General features: G+C 48.4%; 1 protein-coding gene across 1 annotated transcript in view; it reads right to left on the bottom strand.

Annotated features, from left to right (window-relative positions):
- Window positions 1-204: 204 nt before the first annotated feature.
- MAPKAPK2 (MAPK activated protein kinase 2) overlaps window positions 205-26,364 on the bottom strand; it is a gene marked incomplete at its 5' end in the record, with an annotated part of 45,253 nt that continues 19,093 nt past the window's right edge. Inside the window, 9 exons of the mRNA XM_079698002.1 lie at window positions 205-1,906; window positions 2,486-2,566; window positions 2,666-2,751; window positions 3,087-3,211; window positions 3,605-3,680; window positions 4,293-4,419; window positions 4,932-5,011; window positions 5,297-5,361; window positions 5,550-5,689. Of these exons, the coding sequence (XP_079554128.1) occupies window positions 1,763-1,906; window positions 2,486-2,566; window positions 2,666-2,751; window positions 3,087-3,211; window positions 3,605-3,680; window positions 4,293-4,419; window positions 4,932-5,011; window positions 5,297-5,361; window positions 5,550-5,689 (924 nt within the window). The 3' untranslated portion in view covers window positions 205-1,762. The remainder of the gene's footprint in view (window positions 1,907-2,485; window positions 2,567-2,665; window positions 2,752-3,086; window positions 3,212-3,604; window positions 3,681-4,292; window positions 4,420-4,931; window positions 5,012-5,296; window positions 5,362-5,549; window positions 5,690-26,364) is intronic.

Raw genomic sequence — 26,364 nt, forward strand, 5'->3', positions numbered from 1 at the left:
CTTCGTGTCCCCATACCAGGTCCTGGCCAGGCCCTCAGCGGGGCGTGCGCTGGCTCCCTCTCGCCCGGGAGCCCTCCGCTCCTCTCCCAGGACACACGGACTCTGCCCTCCCAACTCACAGAACCGCTCTCCACGTGTGGAAAGAGGACAGGTGGGGGGTCAAGGGGCTGAGTCCCGCAAAGGAAGAGAAAGAAAACCTTTCAACTATTAAATCTGTTTAGTAAAGACCATTTTGCTCATACAAAACAACAAGTTTACAACAATCGGAGTGCTGGACACGCCATCAGAGATGGGAGGCGCCGCGGGCACTCGTAGCCCTTCCCTCACACCCAGAGAAGACCCTGGGTGCGCCCCCCAACCCTGCCCCTGAGGGAGATGAAAGCTGAAGCATTACTGTCACCCCTGCCCCGAGGGACCATGGCACAGAGGACCTCTCCCCACACTGCTGCAAATTAATACTGGGGAGGGAAGGCTCTCCCCCTCCCCCCCCACTGGCCTGGACACAAGACGCTGAGTTGTTTGGGGTCGGGGGGAAGGGGTTGCTGGGGCGGGGGCAGGATCGGGACATCTTTGGTGTGAAGCCTCCCCCGCCCACCCGCTAGGCCGCACGGATGGAGATCTGCAGGAGGGCCGCAAGAGTGGTGCTGTCTTTGCCCACCAGAGGGTGCTGCCGACGCCCCAGAGCCCGAGAGGCACACGAAACGCAGCAGCTCTGTGTCACTCATCGACTGCCCAGGCTCACCCATGAGGGCTGAGAGTGGGCCTGTTGAGAAACAGCAAAAAATGTAAGAAAATAAACACGAACGGGTTAATAGTGGCAGGAAGGGAAAGCAGAGAGATGACGTGGTAGATGAGCGCCTCGGAGGACCAGGGCCAGCACTCAGCAGGGAGTGGGGTCCTGGGCGGGGCTCCAGTCTTCCTGGTCGCTGTGCCAGTGCTAAGTCACTCCTCTCCACCTCCCAGGACCCGCTCACAGAGGCAGGCACGGACGGCCTGGCTCAGAATCTGGACACGCTTCCCAGGCACTTTGGCAGAGCCAGCGCGGGCAGGGCAGGCCTGAGGAGGGAGGCAGTTCCTGAGCCCCGACAGAGGCCCTCCCTCTGCAGCCCTGCACGCCCCTGGCCCCTCAAATGCACAGGCCCAGGCACTGATCCAGGCACACGGGCACAGGCACACGCACACACACAACCACACTCACTCCTATCCGTCTGGCACACCGGTGACGTCTGAGGGCTCAGCAGAGGAGGTGGGTGGCCTCCTGGCCCCAGCCCTCCACGGCCTGCAGCTCCCGGAAGGCCTCAGCCAGCGGGGACCTGGGGCTGTAGTGGGGAAATTACAGGGCTGGTGGCACGACACAGGGACGCCCCCTATAACAGTTTCCACAAATATCCTTTAACAAACCCCAAACCCTTGTAGTATCCAGATAGGAAAGGGTTTGGGGGGAAGGAGCAGGAATGAGGGCAAGAACGATAAAAGAAGTTTCATAAAAATTCTAAGTCAAATTATCGATAAAACTGCAAAATGAGCACAGGTTCAAGAGCACCTTGCTCCTTCTCTCCACGCCCTCCCAGCCTTCCAGGCTCTCCCTCTCAGGGGTGGCCAGAACCAAAGGCAGAATTCAGCCTATGACGAGGTCCGGGCTCCATGAGGCTGAGGAGGAGGGGAGGCGGGAGTGGACAGTTCTGTGTCTCTTCATTTAAAAAATAGATTCAGGTCACGAGTTATTGCTTGTCCTCCAGTGGAGCAGGACGGGCCCAGAGGCTCAGTGAGCGAGGGCCGCGGCCTCCAGGGCCCGAGCTTTCTTCCGCCTCTTCAGAAGCAGAGGGTTGGATGCGTCTTCAATCTTTTTTATCTTGATCTGCTCATAGTCGACCCGCATCGTGGCCAAGGCACTGGTCATCTCCTCCTGGGGGGCAGTGACCGAGAGAGCCGTGAGAGGCGACAGGCAAAGCGAGGGCAGGATGCGGGTGACGGGTGGGAGCAGAGGAGACAGAGGGCAGGCTGGGTGACGGGCCCAGGGCTGGGTCAACAGAGCCTGGCCACCGTGCTGCCACCGCTCTCCTAGAGCCCTCCAGCGACCCCAGGGGAAGGCAGAAAGAGTGCCGACCAGGAGTCAGGAGACCTGGGTTCATGTCTGCCCCAGCCAATCACTAGCTGCGTGACCTTGACCAGGTCACCCCCCCTCTGGATGTCAGTTTCCTAGTCTGCAAAGCGAGGAGATGGTACCAGATGACCTTTCAGGTCCCTTTAGAGACCCAGACAGTAGAGGGCTTGTAGAAAACAGCCACGGCCAACTTTAGACCAAACACAGAACCTCTGCCCACAACCCAGCAGGGAAGTGGCTCAGAGCCGCTGTTCCTGTTGTAACAGACACCCCCTGGGGTGAGCAAGTACAGAAGCAACCCCTCTGGGCCAGCACAGCCTCTCACAGCCAAGCACCTTGGCGCGCACCCTCTGAGCCCCTCTTGGCCAGTGGTCCCCTCACCTTGACATCCTCCCACCTCTCCTTGTCCTCCTTCAGGACCCGGCTGGTGTGCAGTGGAGTTTGAGGGACCTTCGTTGATTGCTGGGGATAGAGAAAAGTGTCAGGGTGAAAGCCTGGGTGGGGTGGAGCCCCAAGGGACAGTCCGTGTGAACCCAGGCCCCTCCGGCCCACCAGGCTTACCATGATCCAGGGGTGGTTCATGAACTCGGTGATGGTCATCCTCTGGGTGGGCTCTGTCTTCAGCAGGTTCCGGATGAGCATCTTCACTGTGGGGGAAAGCGAGGTGCGGGGAGGGGACAGAGATGGCTAAGGGGCCACCCCCCTTCTGCTGCTCCTTCCCACAGTTTTCAGGGAAAAACCAGATACAAAGGGGCATGGACACACACCACCCAAGGAGCCAGCCTTGAAGACCATTACGGCTCCAGCCCTGACAGCCCCACGCGCCCCATACCCCAGCTCTGCCACAGGCCCTTCACACAGACAGGACGTACCCAGCAGCTGTGGGCCAGGTGCAGATCTACATCCACGCCACCCACGTGAGACCACCCCTGCACACGCACACACACCTGCACACACGCACATGTACACGTGGGTTCTCTACCTTCCTCTGATACTTCTGACCATTCTGGGTTGGGGAATTCATACTGGCCCATTCGGATGCGACTCTTCATGCCCGGAGAGATGGCAAGGCCATGGTTGGAATAGAAGGGGGGATACCCACACAGCCTGAGCCGAGAGGAAGTGGGAAGAGAGGGACAGAGCTGGTGTTATTTAGGGTCCTGTGCCAGGACTAGAGCGAGACACAGGCTTCTCCTTGCAAAGGTCACGGAGAAATTGGGACTCACTGACTCAGGTACAATATACAAAGTCAAGGACAGGGCCCGGGAATCCAACATACTGAGTATCTAAACCACACATTTTCCTGCCCATAAGCTAATTTATAGCATTTAGCTGTCAGAATCCACTAAACGCAGAGAGACAGGGACATGCAGGGGATTCTCAGGGCATCTCCCACCCAGAAGGGAAACGCTAATCTTTGCCTCTTCTTCTCATCCCACCCCTGCCCCAGCCCAGCCCAGCCCAGCCCCACTTCCCCCAGGTCCCTCCCCACACACTCACAGGATGTACATGATGACACCCAAGGACCACATGTCACAGGACTTGTCATACTTCTCTGGGCCCAGCACTTCTGGAGCTGCAAACCAAAGGTCAACGTGGGTGGGCCTGGCCCTCAGAACACTGGGATCCACCGCAGTTCCTCGGTGGCTGGTGCTCCCCATCCAACCCTTCAACCCATCTTGATGGGACCTTAGCTGGGCTGGGAAGGGCAACAGTCATAGCCCAGACCCAGGGTTGGACAAAAGAGACCAGAAGACCCTTCTCCAGGAGAGCCCTAGGGCTAGAATCTCAAGATAAAACAAGTCTTGAACTGCAAAACCTTTCAGACTGCCATTTAATTTGACAAACACGTTTTGAGAGTTTATTCTGTGCCAGTCAGCTGGGGCTCCTGAACCAAATTTGCATCCCAGACTCCACTGGGAATCTGATGGGAATGACAGCTCTTCTCAGGAAAAGTGTGCATGTGTGCAAAATCCCACCCATAATCTCAGGCAGATAATTTCCTATAATGCTTCAGTCCCAGCTGAGTTCTGACGAGCCCTAGTTTGGGTCGGGTCACATCATAACCAGTGCTAGAAAGGGCCTGAGGACTCAACTCTCCTAGGACCTGTGGCCCTGAGCCCGGCAAGAGGAGGGTTTGAGAAAAGCTCTGGGGAAGACAAGCTCCCCAGGCCTCCTCTGGACTTACCCACATAGTATGGCGTGTAACAAGGAGTGGTCAGAGAGTTGTGGCTGGTGGTTTCCTTGGCAAAGCCAAAATCAGTGAGTTTGAGAATGGCGTTGGGCCTTTTGGAGGTGTATAAGAGATTCTCAGGCTACAGAGAGAGAGACATAAATAGAACCTCTGCTGAACCTGTGAGGGGCTATCACTCCCTCCCTCCCTTCCTCCTTTCCTTCCTTTCTTCCTCCATTCAAAAACCATTTGTCCAGCCCCTGTGATCTGCACAGCTGAGGGTGAGGACCCTCAGCTCCCTGCCTCCCAAGAGCTTACAGCGTGCATGGGAGTCGGACACTGATGCAGAGAACCGCAGTGAACACTGCAGTGACAGAGACCGAAGGTGTGGCGGTGAGGTGTGGCTGAGGAGCGCCGCAGGGTGAGGGTGGCCTCACAAGGCTTCATGACTGGGGTGCGGGTTTGCCCAGTGAGGGCAGGGCCTGCGGGGTAGAGAGTGGCACTCCGCCCCACTCTCGCTCAGGAACCGGGCAGCGGGGATGCAGGATGACTCTGGGGACCCTCCCTAGGGTCACCACGACCCTGACCCCTACGGCCTCCATGGCATCTGAGTTGGGGGGACTTGGCGGGGGGGACAAAAAGAACAGCTGGTACCTTGACATCCCGATGCGCGATGTTGATTGAGTGTAAGTACTGGATCGCCTCACCGATGCTCTTCATGATCTCTGATGCCTCTGCAGAGAAGAGGGAATGTGGGAGCGGGAAGGAAAGTCACAAGATGTGTCATTAGGTTTGAAAACCCAATACACCGATCCCCCCCACACAGCCTAAGGCTCCCTACGTCCACTCCCGCCCCCCAGAAACCAGGGAATGAGGAGCAGCCCTGGCTCAGCTGAGGAAGAAGGCCCCAGCGGCGAGCCGGAGAAGGCAGCAGGCCTCCGCACCTCTCACGAGAGCCCCTTCAGACACCCCGTGCCCCTGCCTGCCCAAGCCCAGGCCCCACAACAGACCCTTTCTACCTCTTTCTGTGAATGCCTGGTCTCCTCGGTCCTGGATTCGGCTGAAGAGTTCTCCACCATCCAAACTAAAACAAAGCCACAGTCAGATCTGAGGACATAGCATCCCACTAGCACTCTCCCCACTGCCCCTCCAAAAATCAGGCGTTTACATTTTAAGCTTCCGAGTCCCCATCTGGCAGTCCTCAGAAGGTGAGAGGCCTGGGTGGGGAGTGGGATCAGGCTGGGCCAGGAGTAAAGCGGAAGGGCTGCTCACCACTCCATGACGATCAGCAGGCACTTCCTCCCCGCGTACAGGTTCTCATAGACGTCCACGATCCGCACAATGTGTGGGCACTGGGAGGCCCGCCAGTGCAGCTCCACCTCCCGGCGGGCCTTGGGGCAGTCCTGAAGCATCTGCAAGCCAAACGTCTCCTGAGTAACCTCAGCGGGGCAGCCGGCTGCTGCGCCATCTGGACCTACTGCAAGGCCTGGCCCACGCACTCACCCACATCCCCACCGACACACCACCGACTCTCCCGACCCTGGTCCAACACCAGCCCTTAGCACTTTCCCTGCACTTCCTTCTCCTAAGCCCCGACTCAGAGCTCTGCAGCTCCCTCATCTGCTCTAAAAGGAACCTCAAGATGACCCCTCGTGGGGTCTCGACAGCTACTCTGAGACCACCCTTGACCATTCAGGGGAAAGGCCCAGCTATGGGCACGAAGTCTATTCCAGAAGGCGAGCAGAGTTGAGCATTGGGAGACAGAGGGTAAAGGACACCTGGGCAGAAAGACAGACCAAGAAAAACCCAAACAACAATGGAAAGGGGCCTAGAGACAGGGGAGACTCCAGATCAGTTAGAAAAGGTACCTCCAAGATCCCTAAACCCAGCATACAAATCCCGAGCAATGTCCTTTCAACCAACAGATAGCCTCAGGAGTCAGCCCGGTGTGGTTTGAATCCTGGTTCTTACTAGATCTGCAAACTTGAGCAAGTTACTTAACTCACGGGCCTCGTCCTTGTCCCCTCTTCTTCCATGGACCAGGTGGCCAGGGGTATTAAAGCAGCCTGGTGCCCTCACCTGCCTCAAGGGCTGAATCTTTTTTTTTTTTTAACATCTTTATTGGTGTACAATTGCTTTACAATGGTATGTTAGTTTCTGCTGTACAACAAAGGGAATCAGCCATACGTATACATATATCCCCATATCTCCTCCTTCTTCCGTCTGCCTCCCACCCTCCCTACCCCACCCCTCTAGGTGGTCACAAAGCACCAAGCTGATACCCCTGTGCTACGGGGCTGCTTCCCACTAGCTATCTATTTTACATTTGGTAGTGTATATATATGTCCATGTCACTCTCTCACTTCGTCCCAGCCCACCCTTCCCCCTCCCCGTGTCCTCAAGTCCATTCTTTACATCTGTGTCTTTATTCCTGTCCTGAAGGGCTGAATCTTGACTAGTCTAAGCCAGGCCCTTTACTAAGACCTGACACTGGTCAAGAAGAACTTTATAGGAAGTCTGCTGAGAGGCCTCTTAAAAGGAGCACAAGGAATGCACACCATCTCTCCTGCATATGACACCTAGTGCCATGGCAGTCATCTTGGTACCGAGAGGTACCCTGGGGTGGTGGGTGATGCATCAGGGGCACTAACAGACCTGCTGGAAAGTGCATGAAGCTTGGTGAGTAAGATCAGATGGCCAGGACGGAGCCAGATTACAGAGGGCAGGGAAAAGCAAACACAGGAATTTCCAAAAATAAAACTAACATTCAGTTATGCTATGGTCTATGATATGCTGGTCCTCTCCTAATTGTACAACGGCTGCCCATTTTACAGGATGCGGAAACTGAGGCTCAGAGAAGTAGTGTGTCCCAGGCTCAGTTCCTGGGGAAAGGCAGAGCCGGGGTTGGAAACCAGGCGTGGTGGATTCCAAAGCCTAAACCTTTTCCACGATAACACGTAACTTTCAGAGGAGGGGCAGAGACCGAGATTTGTCAGTCTCAGATCACCAAATGCAAACTGGCTTTGCAGAGGCAATCCCCCAACAGCGGCCCAGATAATTCAGTCTCCTAGAGAGCAGGCAGAAGACAAGGTCGCCATGGGGTCACACTGCCACCTGGTGGCCATCTAAGGACACTGCACAGGTCCTGAGTTTTGCCACCTTCAACTTCATTTATTTGGATGGACCAAGGAAAAAGGTTATTTTCCTTTCCCACGCACTATGAGAAGGAGGAGGAGACGCTGGCCAATTTCATTTGCATGTATTTCAATTCAACAAGCATTTATCGAGCTCCTACTATGGGCCACACACTGTGCTAGACGTCAAGACCAGATAGAAGAGTCCCAATCTGAAAGAACTCAAACTGGGGAGTGAGGGCATGAGGGGAGGTAGACACACAGAAAATGCTTCTAATCCAGAGAGATAATGTGCTGTAAGACTGATAAGTTCAAAGGGTTCAAGAGAAAAAGTTCTCAGAGCACCCAAAATAGAAAGACCTCTATCGCCCCCTACAGGCACATAGGAACTGAAGCCCAGAGAGGAAGAACTGAAGTTGTCCAATTTACTCAGAGGCAACATGAGGTCATTGGATTTACAATCATGAGAGACTTGGGCTTGGTCTGGAATTTGTCAATTTCTGGTTGCACAGCCTTGGAGAGGCTATTACCTTTCTGAGCCTGTTCCACATTTGTAAGTTGGGGGTTAAAATACCTGCCTGGCCCCCTCCCTCACAGAGCCATTGCAAGCATCTAATGAAAGAATACCTCTAAGTGTGCTTTGTTATCAGAAAGGCACTCACCACTGTAAACCATCAACATAACTGTCACAGCACAGGGGCCCTCTCCATCACCTCTGAGTTGAGGCTGGAACATCCTGATATAACCAAGAAACCCTGATATATGCAAGTCACCAGCAAGACTATAGGCTGGGTTTCTGTCTGCAGCCCTGTGAGACCACTGCCTGGAAACCAGCTCTGTGCTCTAACCAACCACAGCTGTGCTAAATGAGGACACATCAAGGCCCAAACCCAAGTGCATGTCCCTCGGCCCCTCCTAAACTCAGAGCACGCACTGCAGGTTCTGCTTGCTCTCTTTGCTATAGACACGTTAGCGTGTGTGGCATTAGGTAAAAGAGAATCTACAGCCAGAATACCTGGGTTCACATTCCACCTCCAGGTTTACACACAATTCCTTACCTGGTAGAGGAGCTGGATTGGCCTAGCACAACAAACCTGGTCTTGGGAATCGCACACAATTTGCATCCCGGTTCTGCACTTCCTAGCTTGTGTCAGGCAAGCCAATCTACCTTTCTGAAAAGGGTTTCCTCATCTGTAAAACTGGATTCAATGTGGCAAAATAAGAAAATTGGAAAGAGCAGTATTTTTAAATTCTAAGAGAAACATAGTAAGAATTTCCCACGAAGACTGGTAATTGACAGCCAGGTATGTATTTATCAGAAATCCTTGAATGGATATAAAAACCAGGCCACGCAATGAAGGCAAGACCTTCAACCCAGTCAGGAGGACAGGCTGGCTGACGTCACAGGGGCAAAGCCATTAAGAGCCAAAGAGGCTTTGTAGACAGCTGTGGGGTACAGAAGCCTGGAGAGAGGAAAGCAAGAATGTGCTAATCTGGAGTACCATACCAGGCTAAGTAAAGATCCGCAAGGGGGGTGCTGAGCTCTGAGCCAGAGAAGAGTCAGGGAGAGAAAACAGGATTCCCGGGGTGCTGCCAGGGGCCACCAGCAGAGGAACACAGCAGGTTCAACCAGAAGCCAAGAGAGTCACGTGGGACAGGCTCCTACCCCTTTGGCCTGGACAAGGACAGTGGAGGCGAAAGGGCCCAGAAACACAGCCCTGAGGGCTCATGTCTGAAGGAAAGAAGGGTCTTCCCACCAAAAAGCCACAGGCACTGAGACAAGGAATGCCTGAAAGGGATTATAAAATATTTTAAGCCCATGCTAAGCCTGGAATGGATACTGTGACTTGCCTCGGCCCCCCTGTAGTTTGCATCTGAAATTCCCTTGCTCTGTAGAGAAGGTTAACTGTTCCATGTGCTAGACTGCAATGCAATAATAGGCAAGGTCACCTACCTACCAAGTGTGGCGGGGGCCAGGGACCAGGCCACAGAGCCCATTGCCTGGGGAGGAACCTCTAGGGTAATGGTGGCAATGAGGGAGCTGTGGGAGCTCTCTCAAAATACCGTTCCATTACCATGCAATCCAGCAATCCCAATCCTGGGCATGTATCCAGAAAAGAGGAAAATTCTAATACAAAAGATACATGCACCCCAATGTTCACAGCAGCGCTATTTACAATAGCCAAGACATGTAAGCAACCTAAATGCCTGCCAACAGATGAATGGATAAAGAAGATGTGGTATATATATATATGCAATGGAATACTACTCATCCATTAAAGAGAATAAAATAATGCCATTTGCAGCAACATGGATGGACCTAGAGATTGTCATATTAAGTGAAGTAAGTCAGAAAGAGAAAGACAAATATCAAATGACATCACCTATACATGGAACGTTAAAAAAATGATACAAATGAACTTGTCTATGAAACAGAAACAGACTCACAGAGAACAGACTTGTGGTTGTCAAGAGGGAGTGGGGTGGGCGAGGGATGGAGTGGGAATTTGGGATGCAAACTAGTATATATAGAATGGATAAACAACAAGGACAGCACAGGGAACTCTATTCAATATTCTGTGATTACCTAAATGAGAAAAGAATCTAAAAAAGAATGAATACATGTAGATGTATAATTGAATCCCTTTGCTATACACCTGAAACTAACACAACATTGTAAATTAACAATACACCAATAAAATTAAAAAAAAAAAATACTGTTCCATGCCTGTCTTTGCCAGAACGTGGAGGGAAGAGGATGGTGCCCCTTATAAATCCCCCACCAAATCTTCCATCATGGGGCCACATGAAAAGACTCAGGAGTAATCAGCATCCTAAGCCTAGGTGAGCCAGAGAAACGGAGAGAAACAGAGGCTGGGGCCTGAAGCGCAGCTCACCAGCAAGGCCGATCTGAGGACAAGACAGGAAGGAACAAGCCCCAGGTCCCAAGGCATCATCCCCTTCACAAGCTCCACCGCTTACCAAGTGTGTGAACTTGGGGAAGTTTTTAATCCCTTTGTGCCGTAGTTTCCTTATCTCTTAAATAGGATAATAATAGAACCTACCTATATTAAATGAATTAATACATATGCATTATGTAAATTACTAAGAACGGTGCTTGGCACACAGTAAGCACTGCATTAGTGTTTGCTATTATTGCTCTGCCCCCCAAACCACCCCCCACAGTGTGCCAGAGTCCCACTGGGGTGGGCAGCTGGGATCCCTCCCACTCCCACCCATCTCATTTAAGGTGCTATTAATAGCTCCAGGCGCTGGGTGGAGGGGGATCCAGAACACTGGGAGAGAAGCGGGCTTAGGCATCCTAGCCCTGAGTCTCCCTCTCCCTCCCACACCACCTAAACTAGACAGCTGGGGGGTGGGGTGCACATGTCCTGAGAGAATGAAGCCATCCATCCCTTCCCAAGACTGATTCGGTGCCAAGAGTGATGCAAAAGTCTGAATCAGGCAGAGCGTGGTGCCAGCGTGTGGTGCACCTTGGTAAATAAGACCTCCTCTGCACTCCCAGCAGGAGGGCACCAACCCTGCTGTGGGCCAGGCTCACCCACTCCCCTCCCTCCCACAAGAAGGGGGCTGACCTGGGCACTCTGCAGGCCAGAAGAAAAGAGGAGGACTTGGGAAGGAGAGGTGCTGCTGTGGGCTGAGTCCTAGCAAGCTCCTTAGCACAGAGCTGGCAGCAAGCAAGCAGCAGCCAGAAAGGAGCAGGGAGAAGGGAGCCCCTGCTTCCAGGGAGGGCTCTGAGCTAAACGTGTGCTAAGCACTTCCAACGGGGAGCCCTCAGACCCGCCCCAGGAGGACACATCCGATTTTATAAATGAGAAAACATAGGCTCAGAGAAGCTACGCGATCACTTCAAGGTCTGAGCTGGCTGTCCCCAGCAGGGCTGGAGTCTGAACCCCATTCTCACTGCTCCCAAAGCCTCTTTCCCACCACCCCGTGGTAAAGCAAAGGGTACAACATCTGCCCAAGACTATCCATGATACCAACAGCCAAAATGGGGGCTGAAAATGTACATAGGCCTTAAAGTGCAAACCAACCTTTAGCTCTGAAATTCTAGAATTCAAGAACTGTAGAATTTTAGAATTTTACCCTATGGCACTAATCACAGGTGGAGCTTTAAGGCTATGTATATTCTAAGAGTTGTTCACCTTAACTAGAAATGGCTAGCAAACCAAATGCCCAGCAACAAGCAATAGAGGTTGCTTGTTCAAAAAGAGTTTATCTATACACTCTTCAATCATTAAAATGATGTTTCGGAAGAATAGTTAATGCGAAATGGATTCCTAAGTGTCTCAGTCACCTTGTCGCTATCAGCAGTAGCACTTTATTTTTTTTCTTTTGCAGCACAATTCCCAATCTGAAATTTCCTTAAATTTATCTGACAGTATGTGAAAAAGCAACCTACAAAGCTTTATGTACAGTACAGTTCTATATGTATACCTATTTATATTCGTGTGTATACATATACATATATATGGAAGCGCATTCACAGTACAATGTTAATATTGATAATTATATATCTCAAAGATAGGATTACAGGTGCCGTAATTTTCTTTATTATATCTTAATTTTCTAAGTGACTTACAATTAGCATATATACTTTTTAAAGAGGCAAAGAAGCTTACTCTCCAAATTCTACTTGGAGGCTGTCACCCACACCCCCAGGCCCTGTGGCCAGGGAACAGCAGCTATGGGCTTCCAGGCAGTTCTGCCAAGTGGCTTAGCCACAGACCAGGGGCTGCCCAGTCGAGTCTTGAGCAAGAAAGCAGCTCATGCCCAGTGGGCGCTGGATGCTGCACAGCCCTCCTCCAAGGAGAGGAGAAGAGCAGAACTGTAGTGCAACCTACACAGTCACTCTCCGTCCTGCTCCAGCTCCACCTGGCCCTTGACCTAGCCTCCCCAGCTCTCCAGCTAGGGGTGGGGCATCCATGTCTGGCTCAGAAATCACTGGACCTCTCCTTTCAACCTGAAACCTACAACACTGGGCCCCCGGAGCCCTGAACAGTGAACAAGGAGGTTATGAGGAGTCACAAGGCTGCAGGACCAGGACATGCTGTCCTGGCATCATGTGTTATCTCTCTAAAGAGCCAGGTCCCTCCAAAGCCCCCGTCCCTGGCTCTGCAGCCATCGAGGGGATGGGGAGACACGTGGCACTCACAGCACTTGACCTCACCTACCCAGATTGCCATCACTTGGCAAACCCGGAGTGCCTGGCACGTGCCACACGCTGGTTTGGAAGGTGCTGGGAAACAACAGAGAACATGACAAATAAGGCCTGCACCCCAATGGAGCTCACATTTTAGTGCAGGAAGTACACAACAAACAAGATTTTTTTTTTAATTACACATCATGATTTGTGCTATAAAGGACATAAATTGTGTGCTGCCACAATATCTCCCAAATTTCAGAGAGACGAAAGGCTGGAGAGAGGTGTCACACATCTCTTTTCATCTAGCCCAGCTCGGGAGCATAAGACATGACAAACAGATAAGTCTTGGTTGAAATGATGGTTTTCCTCTACGTCTATAGGGGCAGAAAGAGTATGTCCCTCTTCTAGAACCTCTGCACAGGTCAGAGAGGAGCAACTGATGGGCCTCCCCAGGAAGTGATCTAAACAAACAAATCTAACAGCAGATTTTTTTCCGATCTTAGAAGGTCACTGAAAAAAAAGACACACAGAAGTACATCATCGGGTCCTTCATGTTGGCACACACATTCCCAAACATTTGGTTGGGAGGTAAAAGCGGTTTTCTATTTTGCTAATTGATTTTCATTAATGTGATGGGGGAAAATCCCGACCTAAAACAAAGCTAAAATTTAAAACGGGGAAGGAACCCAGTACAAAAAGCCTTTAAAAGCACTGAGCCACACTGCCCAGAAGAGGAGCATGACCTTCCCTGCGGTCCCCACCCTCGCCCTTGCTCTTACTCTCCAGGACCTTCCCTGGGGAGCCACAAAGGACCAACCTTCAACGAAAAGACAAGAGGCTTAGAAGTTACACTGTAAATGACAAAGTTTTTTAAATACTTGCAACACATGACAGATAAAAGGTTAACTTAACTCTGGCAAATCAATGGTAAAAGATTAACAATCCAATATAAAAATGGCCAGAGAATAAGAACAGGCAGTTCAAAGCCAAAGAAACACAAACAAAAGATGCTCGATGCAACTCATTAAAAGAGAAATGTTTATAAAAACAGTAACAATAACTTCACCAGAATGGCGAATTTTTTTTTTTAATGTTTGACCAAAAACGAAACAAAAAAGGAACTTCCCTGGCTGTCCAGTGGTTAGGACTCTGAGCTTCCACTGCAGGGGGCACGGGTTCGATCCCTGGTCGGGGAACTAAGATCCTGCAAGCCGTGAGGCCAAAAAACAAACAAACAAACTCCTGAGTTTACGCAAAGATTGCTGAGGAAAAGGCACTCTCTCATACACTCAACAGGGATATAAACTAGAATATTTTTGGCTATATCTATCAAAATTGTAAATGTTCAAACCTTAGGCCCAGTAATTACTTAGCTAGGAAATCATCCTACAAATATGTTCCTACAGTATCTTAATGGCAAAAAAAATTGGTCAGAACCTAAATGTCTACCACTGAGGAGATGGTCAGATAAATGGCAGCATCTCCACATAACAGAGTGTGGCACAGCCTGCTGAAAGAGCGTGGCAGGGTTGCATCCGCCACGGTGAGGGGAACTGGGTGTTAATAAATGGAAAAGCAGACAAAGAACATGATGATACTTTGGCTTTTTTGTTTCTGTTCTAATTTTTTTTTTAATGGAGCTGCATTCATATTACTTAAGTAACTTTTAAAGTATATTCACATAGACAAGAAGCAAACACACCAAAAGGTTCATTAGTGGTTATTCATAAATGGTGGTAATATAGGTAGCATTTTCTTTTTTGTGTTTCTTAAATTTCCAAAAATAAAAATGTACTAAACAGAATGTAAAATATACCACTTGGGTGGTTTTGTTGTTTTGTTTTGTTTTGTTTAAGGCAGAGGGAGAAGATATACAGATTTGTGGATGCTTAACATTTTTCTGGAGGTATTTACCCCCTAAAACTTCGACAGAGTTGACCCCAGGGGAGTAGGCACTAGAGAGAAGCTAGTACCATTTTCCATTTTTTTCCCTTTTCATTTTATATCTTTCTGTATTGTTTGGATTTCTACCATCTGCGTGTATTTCTTCTTAAAAATTAAGTCTAGGGATTCTCAGGGGCAGTATGCTTTGGTCCTATAGTTGACCCCCAGCCTGAGTGCCCCAGAAGCAAGCTGACCTGCTTGTTACAGCAGGAGGTGGGTGGAGATGGGGACCCCATGCTGACCTCGGAGGGGGAAAGAAGGACCTGCTGGAACTCAGAGTATGACAGAAAGACCGGGCATCTTCCTGGAGAGTATAACCCAAATATGATAAAGAGCAGGCTGAGGCCCCAAACCGCTACTGCTGACCACTTCTGACTTATTTGGAAATGAGCCCTGCGCACAGCAGGGATGTCAACCACGGTGGAGTCTTGGGAAGGAAAGTGAAAGGCTACAGGACACAGATATTTCTGTTTCTTCCAGCCGACTTCGAAAGAGAAAGAAGAATCTTCGTGTATACCGCACCAACCATGCGTCAGGTGCACTTTATATATAGAAAATATGCTATATTTAAGCCTCCTAACAGGCTTCTGGAATAGAGCCAATGGCTGACTCCATTTACAGGTGTGGCAACCAGGGCTGTCGAGGTAACTTGCCCAAGGTCACACAGCTAGTGACCGACAGAGCCAGGATTCAACCCAATTCAGACTCTAACCTCCAGGTCCCTTTTTTCACTACAAATGAGGCTTTGACAAACAAACCCTGAGCTGCTGATACTAGTGTACTGTTACCCTGTCTCCTTCCTCCTAAAGGCCTCCTTTCCCTGCTCTGTTTGCTGGTCAGCCCCATTTATCTCTGCATCCATCAGGCCCAGCACAGAGCTTAGTGCAGAGGAGCTGCAACACACACTTACTGAGTAAATGGGCAGCCTGTGTATCACAACAATTCCATAGGCCATGGCTTACAGCAAGATACAAGGCATCTTTCCCCAGGACACAGGGTAGATGATGGTTGGAATGAAACACACTAGGCTCTCCAAGCTGGCTGTAAGCTAAAATCTGAGTGGCAGGGAGAAAAAATGCTCTGCTCTTTATAGTATGTAGGCATGACTTTACGAAACCCACAGAGATGGACAAACTATCAAGAGAAAATAAGACAGAAGGAGGGCACGAACACAGTTTCTGGTCCACACGTAGCTCCCATCCATTCGACCCTATACAACTGACAAAGCCAATATAAATTTTCAATTGGAAGTGATAAATGCCACTTATCTTCATCACCCCAGTTTAGCGGAATGAGACTCAAGGCATATATACCCTAATCAACAGATCTAACGGGAGGTGGAGGGAGTTGAGAGAGAAAGTAGAGGAGAAGGGTCTTACAAATGACACACACACACACACACACACACACACACACACACACACACACACCCCTGACAACAATTCCACACACCTAAGACTGGAGGACAGCTGCGTGAAGAGAGAAGGAAAAAGAACAATAAGTAGCTATTGTGGTAACATATGGAGGAATATGTGGTAGAAGATATGAACCACTCTTTCCTACACAGTTTACAAAATGGCCCAGATGCAAGACAGAACTCAAATCGCCCACCATGAGCACGAGGACATCTGCGAGAGAGACTAAGTCTTTTTCTGCCAAGAGCAGGGCACCTGATACATTCCTGTCTTGCCTTACTAAAGAGTTTGCCTCTCACACAGATGAAGATGGAAAAAGGGAATTGCTACCCAGATCTCGATTCTGACCAGAAAGCAAAGTCTAGTAAATTATGTTTAAAAAAACAAAACAAAACCTTAATTAGCAAAACAATAACAAGAATACCACATTGGGAGGAAGTAACCTTGTCAATTCAGAGTTCAAAGGAGGGAAGAAAAAGCCTTAGGACAAAAACAATTGTTTAGCCTAGTCTTCCAGAAAACCAGTATTTAGAAGTTGAGACAAAGGAATAGTATGAGCAGAGATCCCAAAAGGGAAGGCATTTTGAAGGACAAGGCCTGGCCTCCAACAAGTGGATTCTGATCATCAAAAGCATGATAATCCCGGAAAAAGGAACCAGGAGGAAGCAGCTGCCAATGGTAAGGCCATGCACAGGGGGCTCTAAGGATGTGTCCAAAGACACAGGCACCTGCCCATAATCCAGGACAGACCCAAAGACAGTGGTGTGGGCTCATAAAACAGCATGAGCAGAGCTTGTGAAAATGCAAGAACTACTAGAAATGTGGCTAAAGCCTACATGCAAAGCTGTAAGAGGAAGCAGGGAGGAAGCGGGCCCCTCATGGGGACAGAGGCTCTAATCTACCAGAATGACAGAGAAGGGGGGAATGTTCATCTCCAAAGTGTTCCATCTTTTCTATCAAGGAGAAAGCACTTCAGATTGGGACATACTTAAGGGAAACCTCAAATCCAAGATGGCCCAAGAACCAACCAACTTATAATCACCCAAAGATGACTGAGTTAAAAGACGCCAGTCTTAGAAGAATCACATCCCAGGATACAGAAGGAACCTGCAGCTATGATTCCCGAACCACCGTTGGTAATCACTGAGGGGCCATGGGGAAAACAGGCAACGCCCTGCTTTTTGGCAGCTAGCATTCCCTCAGTACCCACTCTGCTCCAGGCACCAGGGGGTTCAAGGAGTTCAGTCTAGTGAAGGAAACAGAGTCAAGGCAAAAGAAACAATATGTACACAGAACTGTTAAGAAGAAGAACTGCTTAACTTCACATCTGTCTCCGGCAAAGCTCTGGAGCAGATCATGAATTGGACCTTCACAACGCAGCCTGCTTCCCTAAGAAGCCATGGCACACTAGTCTTGTTACCTTTTCTAGCAGGGTTACTAAATTATAGACCAAACAAATAACAGATACAAGGATCCTTGACTTCTACAAAGTACATGGACAAAGTCTCCTGCCAGACCTTTGGGATGACAAAGAAAGAGGGGGTGAGATGACAAAGCATTTTGATAATATTTGTAATTGTTATAAATGACCAATAACAAAGTGTTATTTAATGGACCTAGGACAGGCTGAACATGCACCTAAGTGAACTCACTGCTCCCTCTGACTTGTTGCCCAGTCTCAGTAAATGACAATGACATCACCACGTAGCCAGGTTCCCACATATAAATCTTGAAGTAGTCATCTGCAGCTTCTCTCCCTCCCTCACCCACAGAACCAATCCAATCTTGTCTATGGAAAGATCTCCCAAATCTATCTTCCCTTTTCCAGTCTTGCTGCCGCTTGCTTGGTTCCCTTTTCTTTTATGTGCTTTCTAACTGGTTTCTAGACAGTAGACCTAATCTGCTCTCCAAAACATCCCACATCAACCCCTGAAAGGCAAATCTGAGCAGGACATTTTCTTCCTTAAAGATGTCCATTGGCTAAGAGGATAAACCCCAAATTCCTTAGCTTGGTCTTTCCTAACTCCTAGCCGTAATATCTCTGCCCTCACCTCTGAACACATCCTATTTAAGCTACACTGAACTTCACTGTCCTCAAACATGCCATGCCTTGTCATGACTCCATGTCTTTGCATCCTTTGAGCGCCAGCGCAATGTCACCTCTTCTGTGAATCCTCCCTGATGACTTCCAGGCACAGTCAGCCCTCTTTCCTCTCTGCTCCCACAAGACTCTTGTTAAACTCTTACTGAAGCACTCACTGGTGTTGTTTACAAGACTGGTCCTCCTTCTGCTGTATAGACCATGTGCCTTTTGGAGACTAGGACTATGTCTTGTTCACCTTTTGATTCCTAATCCTGGGTCTAATACATGGCATTATGGACGTACTCAATAAATATTTGCTTGTTGACTAAACCCAGAGAACACCTCCAGTGACAAACCAAGGCATGCAATCTTTGGCTTTGCCTAGAATTTTACCAATAAGCTGGCTGAAGACATAGTAGACAGCAAGCTCATCAAACTTGCAAGTGACCCAAAAATTGGGAGTGTGCTAGGTAACAGATTTTTTACAGATCACAGTAGGTGAAAATACGGGCCAAAGTAACCCCCTAAAAAAGTCATTATGTTGGGGCTCAAAAAATCATCTATAACGGCCTGTGATGAGAGAGACCTTTCTCAAGTCAGATCCATACCACACGATGAGTGAGAGCAAAGGCTCTGAAGCCAGGCTGCCTGGGTGAGTCTCAGTTCTTCCATTAACTAACCATGAGATCCTGGAAGTTTCCTAACTTATACCTCCAGTTCCCTTCATTGTAATACAGGGATAATAATAGTACCTACCGTATAGGGTTGTTGTTTAGTAAAAATAACAATAATGTACTTGCACTTAGAATTGTACTTAATTCAATAAACTCTACTACTGTTTGTTGGTGATATTGTTGTTGCTGTTGTTAAAAGCTACTTCTAAGAGAAAAGAAGCTATAGAGCACTGTGAACAGCAAGGGCCCTGCAAGTAGACTATCCTGAATGCAAGCCAGCTCTAAGCTTCGTAGCTGCCTGACCTTAGGCAGTTATTTCGCTTTCTTTCTTCCTTTTTTTTTTTTTTTTAAATAATTTCCCTGACCAGGGATGGAACTCAGGCCCCCTGCAGTGGAAGCACAGAGTCCGAACCACTGGACCACCAGGGAACTCCCTTCACTTTCTAATCTCCATTGTTTCATCCATTAAATGGGGCTAATAATAGTGTATGTCAGAGATACTCGCTTTATCATTACGGTTGATCCTTGATCAACATGGGTTTAAACTACACAGGTCTACTTACATGTGGATTTTTTCCAATAAATACGTATTACAGGACTACAGCATCCCCAGTTGGTTGATTCCACGGATACAGAACTGCAGATGTAGAGGGCCGACTGCAAAGTCATTCGTGGATTTTTGACTCCATGGGGGTCAGCACCCCTAACCCTCACACTGTTCAAGGGTCAAGTGCATTTCAAATGGGTAAAAACAAAAGAGATAAACTAAATGCCCATTAATAGATACTGGTCAAATAAATTATGGTATACCCATAATGGTGCATTAAACAATATGCAATTATAGAACAGAAGGAAGTAGATCCAGACAAACTGAGATCAAAACTTCTCCAAAAAAGATATTCTTCCATGAAAAAGGCAAGCTGCAGATTGATACATGTAGTCTGGTCCCATTTTGGAAAAATGTTTTGAAAAAGAAAAAGCAGACGTACATGTGTGTGCGCGCACGCATGCACGCGCATGTGTATTTACCCCAACTTCTGTAACTATAGACAGCCCTTGCTTTACTTAGTAACATGGAACCATACAAATGACCACACAAAGCAATCTTAATCATCACTGGGGAAAATTAAGATTGTTCCATGACCTTTAAAAATTTTTGTCGAAACATTAAAAACTCTTTTACTGTCAGCTATAAATGAATAGAGAAATGAAAAAAAAATTTAGTATAAAACTAATATTTATTTAGCACACTGTAACTAAAAAATACCAGACACATTGAGAATGAGTGTTCTGTTGCTTTGTAAAGACTCATCCAGAGCCCTCTGAACAGGGTTTGCCTTTTTGTTATTTAACACACAATACCGAGCAAGCATCGCCTTTGCAAATTGCCACACTCCTTTCTAAGTTTGGATCAGTTTCCAACATTTTATCCTTTGTGCTTTCAATGTTGCAAAATATCTCCAAGAGTGCCTTCAACGTGAAGTTTTTTTCCCAGTGTCACTTCCTCTGGAACTTCTTCATCCTTTGCGTCACAACCACTGTGTCAACGAGTTTGCCTTCACTGAGTTCCTCTGGCTGCACACGCAGAGTCTCAAACAGCGGCAATGTCAGCCTTCCTACAATCAGCTATTTATTCTATAATTTCACTTATGTTCAGTTATGGAATTTCACTTTTCATTTCTTTGCTGAAATTTCATCAACGGTGGGCAATTTCCTCTTTTGATTATCCATTTTTGTAAGATGTCACACGAGTTTATCGCTAGGAGACAAGGAGGCAACACAACTGCACACTGTCTTGTGTATGTGTGAACTCAACAACAGATGGGCGGTGACCACCACCAACAGACTCTGAAAGAAGAGCTGTGACTGGTCACTGATCATAACAAACATCTGTTCGTTACTTAGTGATGTGTGGACTGAAGAGCTGGTAGCAAAGTTTGTACTCTATGCAATCACTCAGAGTTCATATACCATGGCATCTGGAATTGGAACCATGCTGTTGGGGGACTGGTGTTATTTAACTAAACTGTGATAAATGAAATTCATGTATATTGTAGCTGTGAACAGCAAGGACTGCCCTTACAAAGAACATAATAGGGAAGTATATATGCTAAGGTGTAGCAGTAGTTACCCTTCAGGAAGAGCTACATTATTTAAAATTATTTCAATGACTAAGTTCTACACCGTGACAATGGTTCTGAACCTGAGATGATTTTCCCCCACAGGAGACATCTGAAAATGTCTGGAGACATTTTTGATTGTCGCAACTTGGCAGGGCACAGAGAGGGCTGCATCTGGGATCTGGTGGGTTGAGGCCAAGGATGCTAATTCCTAAGAAGCACAGGACAATCCCCACAACAAAGAATTATCTGATCCAAAAGGTCAATAGTGCCAAAGCTGACAAGCCCTGTTTTAAACCAAATAGTTTTTATTAAGTTCTTTTTAATAGCACCTTTCTCATAAAGTGGTGGCAAAGATTAAATGGGATGATGGCAAGCAGAAGGTACACAGTAGATGTTATTAATATCAGAGGCTCTGTCTAAATGACTTTGAGCTGCATGAGTACCTTAATATCACCTTAGATTTGCAGTATTTTTTACGAACATTAACTCGTCTGATCCAACACCATGATGTGGCTGCCAAAAAGTCAGCACCTTCAGTTCACTAGCAGATCAAGTACCTAGATCAAGACAGGATCCAACCACACTCTGTACCTCTCAGACCACATCTAGAATCCAGTGTCACCTGCTAAGCAAAAAAAGTATTAAACTTCCAAAGAATGATGAGCAGTGCATAAAAGGTCTGAGAAGCAAGTCACAGGAGAAACGGGTCAATAAACTGGGACAATTATCCTGAAGAAGAGAAACCTCGAAGGAGCAGCTGAGGGACTAAATGTGATTAACAGTCCCAAAATTCTATAGGGCTGTCACAGAAGAAGGCTAAATTATTAGACTAGCCCTATGTGGACCCCCAAGGCAGAAATTAAAAGGAGCTATCCCCCAACAGCAGGGGCCTGTAAGGTAGTAAGCTCCCTATCCCTGGAAACACTCAAGCAGAGGCTCTCAGGTGGGCTCTCAGGGGATTCCTACATTGAGTGAAAGAATAATCTAGATGAGCAATAAGGCACTTTCTAATACTCTCGATCTTGGGTGCAGAATACAGGGTGTAATTTCAGGAACAAGAAATTAACAGGCTCCTTTGACCCAGCAATCCCACTCCTACATACTGACCCAAGAGAAATGAAAACATTATGTCCACAAAAAGACCTGTGCAAGAATATTCATAGGAGCTTTATTCATCATAGCCAAAAATTGGAAATGCTCCTAAGGAGAATGGATAAGCAAACTGTATCATAACCATACAACGGAAAACTACTCCATATAGAAAGAAACGAGCTACCAATGCAGGTAACCAGGTGGATGAACCTTACATAAAAGAGTTCATCGTGATTATTCTATTTATACGACATTCCAGAACAGGCAAAACTAATCTCTAGTGAAAAAAGCACCAGAATTGTGATTGCCTGGGAAGGAGCATGAGGGAACTTACCAGGGTAATAAAATTTTTTGTTCTCTACCTTGACACAGGTTCGGGTTGCACAGATGGAAGCATTTATCAGAACTCATCAAATGATACACTTAAGATCTGAGCATTTCACTGCTGTATAAATTTTACCACCAAAAAAAAATTACTTAAATGCATGAACAAATATTGAACTCTAATTAATGCCTACGTATGCTATGTTTAAGGGCGAAGGGTACTGATGTCTGCCACTTACTATAAAATGCATTCCCAAAATAAGATAGGCTGATAAATGGATAGAGAGATGGAAACATGGAGAAAGACATGAGAAAGCGAGTAAAATGTTAATGGTAGAATCTAGGTTGTTGTGTATATGGGTGTTCACTGCACAGTTCTTTCAAGTTCACTGCCTATTAAAGTATTTCATAATAAAGGGGGGAGGTGGAGGAAGTAACAGCCAATAGGGAGCACTAGGGAAAGAAGAGGTGGCCGGGGGGTCATGGGAGGACAGCAGCAAGGGGAAGAAGAGGGCCTTCAGACAACACAGGGGCCTCTCAAGGGCAGAACTGCAAAAGGCCCAGCTGACCTGGGGACAGGCAATCTTAGCCAAGATGGAGGATATATGAGGTTAGTGCTCAGACCTTTGCTGTCGTAAGTTCTTGTTCCCATGGGACCAGCTCCATCACTATCTGACTCTAGCCCTGCCCCTCTCTGGCCTTGGTATTCTCCCCCGGACAGTGAAGGGACCAGCTCTGACAGTCAACTATTCACCACATCTTTGCGAACCATGTTTCTAGACAGGAGCCAAAGGATGCAGAGATGCAATTACAGCTGCAGCAAGCTCCAGCCACTTTCCTACAGGCAAGTTTCCTACAGCAAGAAGATTGCTATCGTATCAGTATGTACTCAAAAAAAGGGACTGGGTACAAATAGCTCTGTCGGCACGAGAATAATCCATTTTGTGGATTATCCACCGCAAACACTGAACCAATGAGCAGAAGCACCCTGCCCCCAACACCCAGCAGGTTTCTGGGACACAGAACATTATGGAAACCCAAGAGAATTAAGGAGATATATTTGCTGGAGAAAAACAAAAAAAAGTCACTGATATTTTGAAAAGTTCAATTTCAATAATTTGAAGATTATCTACTTGACTATCCCTGCTCCCATGCCCACAATGGCATAGACCATGTAAACCTGACTGCATACAAGACTGTCAGATTTTCTGTGGTATGATTTGCCTACTCTGGTTCTCCACCCGGAGGACGCATGTCCTGGAGTTGGCCAAGTGAAAGAAGGAGACGCCAGAAAGCTGACTGGCCTAGTTCTAGTCCCAGCTCTACAGTTCCCTTGCTGAGAACCTGCACTCTGTTCCCTCCTCTGTGGATCTTAGATAAGCCTAGCCTACCTGAGGGCAAAGGTTTCTTCTGATGCTAAATTCTTTGGTATGATTCTCTCTTTCTAGGTAGGTAATATAACCTGAAAATGTGTTTAATTTTCACATATTCCATAGCCCTTTAAAGTCACAATCCGGTTGCAGCCGACAAGATCCTCACTCAGGCACGTGGCAACTAGGGTGCAGAGAGTTTAGGACGTTTGCCAAGGTTCCACACTGGCTGCTGATGGAGTGAGGGGTACAACCCAGGGCCCTGAGAAGACCACACACATTCCCTGGAAAAGCACAGGAGACCCCAGGAACCCCTCTTAGATTTAAGTACCTACAACCAGTCCCTTCTTTCTCTGCCTCATCCATTCTGGTTTCCCTGGAAACCAGAGAATCTAGTACTTTTGGCCTCAGATCTTAAAGGGAAGAAGGATATGTTATGTGCTTCTCAAACCAAAGACAGTTACCTCACAAACCAAAAAACAACTTCCAGCAGGACTTCCTTCCTGCCATTCTCCTTGTGGGGAGGGGGTGGGGGGCAGGCTGCTTGGAGGTCAAGACTCTTATAGGAGCCTGGAGTGCCTGAGGGTGGGGGAAATCCCACTCCTCCCCTGGAATAACTGTGGCCAATCACCTAGGGGAAATCTGGAATCCTCATCATGCAGGACAACAGGACACCCTGTCTAGGTCCAAATGTGTCCCAGATGCAAGGAGGGTCAAGACAGGAAATGGAGACCCAACAAGGCTAGGACCTGTGATAAAGAGGAACACCAGGCGTGCAGTGCCACCCCTCCCCCAATCCATGCCTACTACGCACCAGGCTAGAATCAGGTGAAGACAGAAGGACAAGTGAAGGGAGAACAAGAAGGAGAAAGGACAGGAATGGGGCTCAGGCACTGCCCTGCCTTCTAGCCTTGAGGGGGCAGCAGGTCAACAGCTTAGTGCCTCGCTGCCAGGACCTGGAAAGAACACATCTGAAGGTTCTTCTAAACAAGGAAAGCTCCACCCTGGAGTAAGAAAGGATTTCCACAATGACCAAGTTGCCTAGAAGTGGCGGGAATGCATTCCCAGCAGTGGTGCTGCATCCCAGCTGATGGGGGAGGGAGAAGTCACCCCTTCTCCTCTCCTACTGCCCAGCCCCCCTCCACCCTTACCCAAGACCCACCAGAGGTTCCTGGCAAGGGCTCCCTCCCTAGGGGCCGCCAGTCCTCAGGGCTCAGAGCTACTGGTCCCTCTGGGGACGCCAGAGCCTGGGAGTCTGCAAACACAACCCCAGTTGGCGGCAGCAGCTAATACTCCTGCTTCCCAAACCAAAGCCCGGCCCACCCAGACTTCCTGTTCAGGGGGAACTGAGGGCAGCATCTGCCCTTTCTCTACTCCCACAGGCAACAACCAGAGGGCCTGGGTTTGCTCCTCCCGCCGTCTGAGCAAAGCCAGGCCGCTGCTGTGGCTATGGCTGAGGTAAGACAGGGAGACGGCCGGAGAAGCTGGGAGATGAGGGACAGCTCACCGTAGTTCCTGAGGACAGACTACCTCCCTGCCCTTTGGGAAGGGCAAAAGAGGAAACACAACATAAAAATATAAATACATACACACATACAAACAGGAAATCCTGGGCCTGCTTTCATGACACTGAGCTCTACCTACATTGGAAGTGCATAATCTCCAGGAAGAGGGACTGATTCCCACTAGCATTCCCTTTTTCCCTCAGTAAGCAACCATGACCCTCCATGCAAAGCTGCATGCACCAGGAGGCCGCAGAGGCCCACAGTGGGCTTGGGAACTCCCTGGGCCTGGGTTTGTTCCAAGTGAAGAAGCCAGTGAGGCCTTCCTCGGGAGCCGGCCATCAGGGGGACCACGGACAAGTCACCAACGGTCTGAAAACAATTCTAGCCGGGACTCTTGAATTTTAAAACTCCACAAAGTTTATTTAGTAAATCCACTTCCCAATTCTGAATTCTTCCTTAAATTTAAACCAAAATGCCTTCACCTCAGTTCCCCCGGGTGATGAAAAGCCAAGTGCCTTTCCACCCTGGTCTGCTCTCCAGATGCCCTTGGATGGTGGGGAGGGAAGGAAACATCCAGCCCGCCTGTTTCTCCCACACTGCCACCTCAAGGTTCAAAGTCCTCCCCCATCGGACAAGGAGGACGCACAGAGGTAAGGGAGCTAACTCCTGCGCCCTTACACTTCCAGTCCTAGCAAGCAGCTGCCTCCGGATCACCAGGCCCTCCCTTCTCCGATGGTGAGGAGCTCTCAGCAGCCTGGGCCTCAAGCAGGGGTGTCTGCTCACTGCTTGTCGTCGCCCCCTCCCCCCTTCCCCCTCCCCCAAACTGCACACTGCCACTTCCCAGGCATGACAGATGTAACTGCTATTCAGTATGTTCAAGCCAGGACAAAAGCCTTCTCCAGAAGCACAAAGCCAGCAGGAATGCAGACAGGCCAACTTCAATGGAAGCCACCTGCCAGGGGCCCTTCTCTGCCACACCCCCAGCATGCACACACACAGTTTTTTAAGCCTCTCAAACCTGTGTTAACATATAGTCAGGTGAATTTTTCTCTGAATCACTGGACAGTTCTCCCAGAGCAGGGAGACTGTACTGCCATTTCTCAAATAGTATTCTGTAGGATGTTAATAAGTGATAGGTAAAAAGGGGGCCCTAAATGTGTCAGAAGCACCAGGTTATATGAAGTCAAATAGATTATTTTACTACAGAACTTCTCAGAGCCTTTAGAATGTTAATGTGCACTGCAGAATGTTTCCCA

Source organism: Hyperoodon ampullatus (genome assembly GCF_949752795.1).
Source record: "Hyperoodon ampullatus genome assembly, chromosome: 2".
Lineage (NCBI taxonomy): Eukaryota > Metazoa > Chordata > Mammalia > Artiodactyla > Ziphiidae > Hyperoodon > Hyperoodon ampullatus.